Here is an 8,878-nt window from a genome sequence, read left to right on the forward strand (position 1 = left end):
CCTTCAGGTAGTTGAAGTCTGCTCTCAACACTGCCCCCCACTCCCTCTTTGGATGAGGCTGGATGGTGAAGCTAGAGGAAGTGGAGGGATGTCCTCACTAAATCTCCAAGGCTGCTTCACAGCAGGTCAGAGAGAGAGAGGCACAGCAGACCCCCACAGACCTGGGAATTGTACAGCAGTGCTTCTCTCTCTCTCTCCCTCTCTCTGACCTGCCACTGAAGAGTGATCTCTGGGGCTCACACCCACAGTCAAGGGACCTCGTATCCCCACCCCCAAGCAGGCATGCTCCAGGGCTCTGCAACACCTCCAGCCCTCCCTCTTCCCAGCTAAGGACCCTGCAGCCAGAGGTGAAGGTCACTGGGAGGAAATGCTCCAGCCTCGGTAGCAAGAGGTGTCTCTCAGCCTCTGAATCACAGCTCCCTAGAGGCTGCCAGTGGAGGGGGGGGGTGCTGCTCATGCCCAGCTCACTCTCCCTTCCATCCTCTCTGTGCAATGGGCTTGGGGACACAGTAGGCCTCGGCTGTGAGCCAGGAAAGGGCCACGCTTGCAGAGGGAACTTGGCAGAGGGGAACTGCAGCAAGCAGCGGTGTGACTGTCCGGGATGGTTTGGGGAGTTCAAAAGAGGATGGAGCTTGACTGTTCTTAGTGGTGAGAGATGACAGAATGAGGAGCAACTGCCTCAAGCTGCAGCAAGGGTAGTTTAGGTTAGATATTGGGAAGAATTTTCTCACCAGGACGGTAGTAAAACACTGGACCAGATTACCCAGAGAGGTGGTAGACTCTCCATCCTTGGAAGTTTTTAAGACCCCTGCTCAACAAAGCTTTAGCTTTAGTTGGGGCTGGTCGTGCTTGGAGCAGGGGTGTCACAGAAGATGATCTCCTGAGGTCCCTTCCAACCCTCATTTCCTATGAGCCCATTCAGTGCAAGCAACTCTTACTTTGCCTTGCTTAACACTTTATCAGACTGTCGAAGGAGGTATTTTCTGTTATTTATACTGGGGGTTTTTCCTTCTCATTTTGTGGGAGTGTGGAAAATGCAACAAATCGTAGATTTAAGATAAGATATGGTATAATGTGCTGATCTAGTTGGGGCTGGTCCTGTTTTGAGCAGAGGTGTTGGATGAAATGATCTCCTGAGGCCCCGTCCAGCTGTCATTTCCTATGAGCCCATTCAGTGCAAGCAACTCTTGCTTTGCCTTGCTTAACACTTTATCAGATCATGGAAGGAAGCACTTTCTGTCACTTGTAACCTTTTTTCCTTTTCCAATTTTGACCTTTTTTCCCCCTTCTAATTTTGTCCGTGTGTGGAAAATGTAGCAATGTGTAGATTTAAAGATAAAATAAGACATAATGGGCTGATCTAGTTGGGGTTGGTCCTAGTTTGAGCAGAGGTGTCAGAGGAGACCATCTCCTGGGGTCCCTTCCAACCCTCATTTCCTATGAGCTCATTCATTCAGTGCAAGCAACTCTTGCTTTACATTGCTTATTTATCAGACAGTTAGAAGGAGGCAGTTTCTGCCATTTATACCGGGTTGGGTTTTTTTCCCTTTCTAATTGTGGCACATGCAACAAATGGTAGAAGATTTAAGACAGCATGTAAGATCCAAGGGGTCCCTTGCAGCCCGGCTTCGCTAGGACTCCCTCCTCCATCAGGGGCAAGGCAGGGGTGTGTGGATCTTCCCCCTCCCTCCCAGGAGAGGGGAGGCAAGGCGCCCCTCACCTTTGATGTACACGTCGTCGTCCGCCCGCATGAACCACTCGTACTTGTCCAGGTAGCGGTCGTGCATGTACTTGAGCATCATAAAGGACTTCTTCTGCGGCGGGTAGGAGTCGTCCACGCCGGGCAGGGCCACGACGGGCAGGCGCGGGGGCGCGGCCGAGCCCTGGCTGGAGAAGAACTCCACGCGGCCCGGGATGGAGCGCGCCCAGGTGCGCTGCGCCGCCACGGCCCGGCCCGCCAGGTACTTCTGCGCCGTCATCACCCCCACGTAGAGGAAGCCGCGGGGCTGCGAGCACCCCGCCGGGCCGCCCCCGTCGCCGCTGCCGTTGTGGCTGCCGCCGCCACCGCCGGGCCGCTCCCCGCCGTCCTCCTCCTCCTCCTCCTCCGCGCCGGCCCCTTCCCAAGCCGCGGGCGCGGGCGCCGCCGCCACCGTGCCCTCCTCCCAGGGGCTGCTCCTCAGCCGCGCGCGGCCGTAGTAGGAGCAGAGGCTGGAGCCGCGTCGCCTCCTCTCGCTCAGCTCGGCCACCCGCGGGGCCACGAGCCAGGAGGCGGCGGTGAAGCCCAGCACCAGCCCCAGCGCCACGCTGAGCCACGGGCTGCGGGACCGCGCTGCCATGCTGCGGCCGGGCCGGGGAGCCGCCCTGCTCCTGTCCCGGCTGCTGCTCCCTCCTTCTCCTCCTCCTGCTGCTGCTGCTGCTGCGGGCAGGGAAACTTAGCCGCGAGGAGCCCCGGCCGCGCCGCTGGCACCTTGTCGCCGCTGCCGCTGCCTGGTCCCTCCCCGCCCCTCCCACCGCTCCGCCGCCCCCGCGCCGCTCATCCCGCGCCTCACCCCGCAGGCGGCTGCGGCTCCCGCCGCTGCTGGGACCCCGGCGGGCCGAGCCGCAGGGACGGGAGGGGAGGGGAGGGGAGGGGAGGAGGGAGGCAGGCAGGCAGGCACAGTCCCCGCCCGAGCCGCCTCTCCGGAAGGAAACGATTTTTTTCCTCCCTGCACCCGCCGTGCTCAGCCCCGTCCTCCCGCACCTGAGGCAGGCGGCGGGGGGCACCGGCCGGGGCCGGGGCCGGGGCCGCTGCGGAGCGGTAGGCGGGGGACGCGGAGGGGGCTTTGCTCTGCCTCGGAGCGGCGGTGGCCCGGTTCCTCCTCACGAGGAAAGGCAGCCGGGACGAAGCGCTGCTAGTCCGGCCCCTCCTCGGAAGGGAGCTGCCCCCTGGCTCCGAGCAGCTCCTAACTTTTCAGCCAGCAAAATGTACCCCCCTCCTGCCGCCTTGTCTTCTTCTCTCTTTCTTTGGAGGCTTAGACCAGCAAAGACTTCTCTCTGCCTGACTGCGCCCGAAAGCTTGCCAACAACTCCCCCCCCCTCCCCCCCAACTGCTCTTTAATAAAAGATAGCACATCCACTCCAAGAACCGCGCCTGCCTGTGTACTTAGACCAGCAGCCAAAAAACCTGGCTCGCTCTCTCTCTGCGTGTGGCTTGCATGACCCATTCGAGTTGCACGAGGCTGAAGCTGGTTGCTTCTTCCTGGTTGCTTTTTCAAAGCTCATCCAGACCCAACAAAAGCTCGTTTATTAATGAATTGCACAGCCCAAAGACAAAGACTTTCATTATCCGCATGAACTGTTAAGCAACCGACGCCAGCCTCATTCAAGCTGTAGCAAGGGAAGTTGAAGTTGGATAGGAGGGGAAAAAAACTTCCTTGCCAGGAGGGTAGGAAAGCGCTAAAGCAGACTACATAGGGAAGTGGTGGCGCTGGAGCCTTGGAGGTTTGCGAGTCCCACTGGTGGAGCCTTGGAGGTTTTTAAGACCTGGCTCGAGAAAGCCTGGGCTGGGATGAGGTAGCTGGGGCTGGTCCGGCTTGGAGCAAGGGGTTGGAGTAGATGTGACCTCCTGAGCTTCCTCCCAACCCTGGGATTTTGTGGTTTAACTACACCGGTTATCAGGAGCTTCCACGGCTGGAAGCAACTTCTTTTCCCCCTCTCAATGTCACCATTTATTAAGGAAAATCGTTGTTCAGGCCAACATCTCATGGGGTGAGACTCCAGAACTCAGTTGGGCTCATTCAGCAGTAGAAGGGCAGGTGACTCCTCACCCTTCAATGCAGGGTTTTTTGTTTTTTTTTTTTCCCGGAGTCTTAAGACCCTCCTATCCCCTTATCTAGAATATTCCCTCCCCCCCCCCAAGCACCATCCTGAGATTAACCCTGCTTTCCAAGATCAACCATCTCACCCAAGTGAAATGGGTTTTTAGCACCTTCAGCTCTCTGAAGGATGGTTACAAAGAAGTTGGAGCAGACTTCTCAGTGGTGACAGATGAGAGAACAAGGTGCAAAGGTCTCAAGTTGCAGCAGGGGAAGTTTAGGTTGGATATTTGGAAAAACTCTCTCGCTAAGAGTGTAGCGAAGCACTCGAACAGGTTACCCAGAGAGGTGGCTGAATCTCCATCCTTGGAGATGCAATCCACAAAGCCTTGGCTGGGAGGATCTAGTTGGGGCTGGTCCTGCCTTGAGCAAGGGGTTGTGGACAAGACTTCCTGAGGTCCCTTCCAAACTCTAATTTCCTATGATCTTTTACCAAACCAAGTGCGAGTTGCTGGAGGTCCTAGGTCCAGAGACCGTATGTAACAGCCTGTCATGAAAGGCACCAATTTTTTTATTTTTTTTTTTACAGTTCACGAAGTTGGGAAGATGCATTCAGTGTGAAACGCACTCAGCTGCATAGAAGGTAGGGCTGGGGAATGAGAGGAGAGACTGTCACACCACGATAATGGCAAAAGCACTGGAAGAGTTGGCTAAGCATTTAAAAAAAACAGTTCCTTCCAAAATGGTAATGTTGTGACCCCCTCCTTTTGCTGGAGGAATGAAATTCCTCTTCCATTTTCACATTTGGCTGCAAATCAGTCCAGACATTTCATCACTTAATTATAGCATTTTTTTAAGCCTTACTCACCCCCAAAAAAGTCTCTCGCGTGCTTAATAGATGAAAGCAGACCACTCTGCAATCTGGGAAGAAAAGGTGACTTACCCAGAGTAACACTGGTTCTCTGGCTGGCTTGCTGCCACGCGGAGGAGCCGAGGACTTGGCTAATTAGCGCCGTGCAGCAATGAGCGCTATTAGGGGAAATGCAAGTGCTCTTTAACAGCCCACCGCCCAGCGGTGGAGATATCCCTGCCTGGGTGAGCTGATCATCCTTCAGTTCTGGACGAATTTCATTCTTGCAGCCCTGCGGGAGCCCTGACACCTCATGCAGTCAGGCTGGGGCAATTTTCACTTTAAGCAATCAACTGGGAGGAAACGCGTAATGCATCTGAAACTCAACTTCTCTTTGGGGCCAGAAGCAATCTGTGGCCAGGCAGACAATTTACCACCATCGCAAGATCCTTTGCTAGCAAAGACCCATGCTAATACTGACTAAGGGAGGCTAAGGGATGAATTTACTTCTTCTCCCCCCTCCCCCGATCTTCACTTTATATTTGAGATTTTGCTTCACTTTATATTTGAGCTCTTGTCCTGATCATCTCTGTCTCGAAAGCTGTGCCTACTTTGATCCTGTAGTGAAAAGGGGAAGCAGGAAAAGATGGAGAGAGAGTTGGAAGCTGTTAAAATGGCAACAGCCTGAGGTCCTGCTGCCTTTAATGGGCTCGCTGGAGCTAGTCACTTTTTTGATGAGAAACGTGCTGTGATGTTAGGCATTGAAATGAGGGCACTAAAAAAAAAGTGTGATTGAGAAAAGTTCTCTAAAATATCATCGGGGACTCGGTGGTTTTTGAGCGTCTCCAAGCTCTCCCCATCTGAGACGTTCCGCTTAAAAGTCATTTTCCTCCTGATTTCCACTCTTGCAAATGTAGCTTGGTGTCAGGGAGTCAGGGGAGCTGATCCAGCAAGAAAAACTCATGTGTATCTTGTATCCCGTTGTCGGCCAAGCCGGGGGGGCTTCAGTGATCCCTGTGAGTGTGCACCTGCATTGTCTCGTGTCGGTGCACAGGGCTAAGGGCTGGCACAGGTCCGCTGATGAAGCACTATCAGATCGCTGCCGGTACTCAGGTTCAGCTGTGCTGGGGCTACCAGCTATGCGGGGGGTTTGGGTTTCTTTTTTGCGGGGGGAGTACTATTTTGTCACTAAAATCAGTAGTTATAACTCAGACCCATGAAAGGATATGTGTACGCTTCTCAGAATAAAACCACATCTTCCAAGGAGTTGTGCACTGCCACAAGGCAATCTAGAGATCACTACAGAGACTTCTTGAGCATAAATAAACATTCAGCTAAATATTCTGTAGCTACACATTATTCCAGAAATATAATACAGCCCCTGCGTTTGGTTGGGGGGGGGGGGGGGAGTTGGATACCAGTTAGGCAGGCTTGTTAGGGACTGTTTCCTTTTCTTTTTCCTTTAATTAACAACTAACAGCTCATTTTGCATTAACACAGGCAACTGTGGCATCTAGTGGTTAATAGTGATAATAATTCTGCACCTGTTTCCAAAACAGAGAGTAACTCTGTATATTTGCTAATTGCTTGAATTGACTGCATGAACTGAAACCTGATGGGTTACCTTGTGTCTTGTAATAAGCCTAAATTTGTTTCCTGGTCCCAAAAGGTATGACTTAAAGGCAATGATTTTAAAGTATGTAGCAGATTTAGATTAAATTGCAGGGACAGGCTCTTCACTATAAAAACAGGATAATGAACCGGGCTACAAGAGAAGCTATGGAATCTCACTGAAGTTTTTTTTTTCCAAATAGAGGCTGGATAGGCATCTGTTTGGGATAGTTTAGAAACATCACATCCTGCATCTGTACAGGGGGGTTGTATTTAATTGCCCCTCCCAACCCTATGATTCTAAGGTAGCTTCATACATGATGAAGGATAATGGCAAAATATACCAATGACATCAAAAGCATGCTGCTAAAATGATAAGAAAAAGCAAAAACTAAGAGTAGACAGGTTCAGATGTATTTGACAGATGGTCTTGGAATTAATCAGGATTAGGAATTAGAAAATGTTGCTCCCAGCTGTGCTGTTGCTTTCTGGTGTGATTTGGGGGGAGCCACTTTAACTTCTTTCTGCCATTTTTCCCCTTCTGAAAAAAATAATAGGTAAAAGAAAATCTCTTCTTAGCAATTTAGGCAAGCAATTTGTAGTCATTAAAGTACTTTGATGGGGGAGGACTGCAGGAATATGGGAACATTATACTTTTTAAATGAAATGTTTTAACTGAGAAGAACATCATTGGCAGCAGCTGATGTAAGAAATCCTATCACCCCTCCTATCCATGGGAAGATTTAGGATTTTGAAAAGTGGGGTACTGATGGTGGGGCACATCATCACATAAAACAGACAATGCAAATTTTCTCCAGTTAAAGAGAAACTAGGGGTGCCTATACACAAACAGTGGGGAGGCTGCTCCCATGCACTGTAATTACTCAATTAATCAAGTCTGCTGGAGCGTGGTAATTACCATGCTCCAGCCAGTCTCCACATCTTGTGTATTAGTGTCCCCACACTTCAAAATGGCAGCAGGGACACTTTATCTAAAATTCATTCAATGCTCCAGGCACTTTAGCCCCCCCACCCTGCACATGTAAAAATGCCTTAGCTGTTTTACTAATATGCTAGGGGTAGTGTGACCATATGCCCCAGTTTGGCCAGGACAGTCCTGGATTTTGTAGGCCATCTCAGCATCAGCCAGTTGGTGAAAAACGAAGCAGAAGTCTTAAACTGGTGCCACCCCACCTGCACGTGCCCAACCCAGTTCCTCCTAAGCAGCAGCTGGAGGCTGGGTGGATGGGCTGGGTTGAGCACTGCTCCTGCTGCCTGGAGTGGGGAATCAGCCAGGGCAGGGTGGGTCAGAATGGGGTCCAGGGCCAGGATTCAGGAAGCTGCGCAGGGCTAGCTGGGATGGCTGCCCACCACCAGCAATCTCATGCCCTGCTGCTGAGGCCCTGGCTGCATGTGGCAGCCCCAGGCAGCTGAGGGAGGTGTATGGCCATGTAGTACAGATTGGTGAAGCCCAAGGGGCACTGCACAGGGCTAGCCCCTAGCTAGATCCAGCCTCTGGGCACAATGGATGGAGCCCAGCTGTGGATCTCTGCACTGTCCCTCTCCACCCCTCCTGCTCCACCACCAAGGCTGCTGGGGGCCACAGTTTTGGGGCTGAGTAAATTCAGCACCCTCATGTGCAAGCCTGCTGGATGGGACCCATAGGTATGTGCACATGTATGCATCCATGCAGGGAGGGAGTACAGAGGCACAGGTCCCTGCTCACACCTCCCCAACTTAGTGCCTGCAGGGTGCCAGCCAGCTGGGACCTCCCTTGCAAACTCAGGCACGACCTGGCAGACAGAGCAAGCTTCTGGCTGCAGGTGGGCAGAGGTTTCCTTGTTAGGGAGCAAGAAGGGGGGGAGGGGAGGGAGCACAACAACTGCTGCAGGGCAAAGGAAAGTGTGTGCTAAACTCAGTGGTGCTATGCATGGGGTGCGGGTGACAGCCCAGCAACACAGCACCTGCCTCCACGCATGCTGCGTGCTGGGCTGGAGGAGGAAGCAGGCATGTTTTTGTGCATGTATCTGTGTGTGTGTGTGTGTGTATGTGTGTGTGTGTGTACGCACATGTGAGCCCCCACCCCCACCCCAGATTTCCTTTAAAATAATATGGTCACCCTAGCTCAGGAGCTGGCTCTATATTATTCATTTTAAAATCAAAGCAAAGCAAATATAACCATGGGAATGTGCACTAATTTGTTAGATTTTATATAAAAGGTTTAAAAAACCACAACAAATTTAAAAAAGTAATTAAAATGCTCAAAAAATCTTGACAATGCCTCCAATGCTTCACTGTCAGTCATTTCTACACCTGGGTTAGTATTACCACACCTGAGTGTTTTTAGCTAGAGATAAAAACAATCTGCAGGGCTGTGAAATACAAGAGAGACTTTACCAGTAGTGGCTAGCAGACTGAAACTTTTTAGAAGAAAGACTAGTTTGAATAGTGGAACATCAAGACCATTAGAAAGGAGAGAAGGTCATAAACATCTGTGGAGTGGAGAGAGATTAGGAAGAATTGGGGAGATGATAATAAGCCAGGAAGTCAACTGACTCAGCACTGTCTAAATAGAAATGTTCCTGCCCCTTCCAGGTAGTTGGTTTTAAAACTTGGGTGGAGT

General features: G+C 51.8%; 1 protein-coding gene across 1 annotated transcript in view; it reads right to left on the reverse strand.

The window, feature by feature from the left end:
- The window catches only part of CHSY3 (chondroitin sulfate synthase 3), a 285,943-nt gene extending 282,919 nt beyond the window's left edge, over positions 1-3,024 (reverse strand). Inside the window, exon 1 of the mRNA XM_014608608.3 lies at positions 1,721-3,024. Within this exon, the coding sequence (XP_014464094.1) occupies positions 1,721-2,336 (616 nt within the window). The 5' untranslated portion in view covers positions 2,337-3,024. The remainder of the gene's footprint in view (positions 1-1,720) is intronic.
- Positions 3,025-8,878: the final 5,854 nt, after the last annotated feature.

Source organism: Alligator mississippiensis, chromosome 3 (genome assembly GCF_030867095.1).
Source record: "Alligator mississippiensis isolate rAllMis1 chromosome 3, rAllMis1, whole genome shotgun sequence".
Classification (NCBI taxonomy): Eukaryota; Metazoa; Chordata; order Crocodylia; family Alligatoridae; genus Alligator; species Alligator mississippiensis.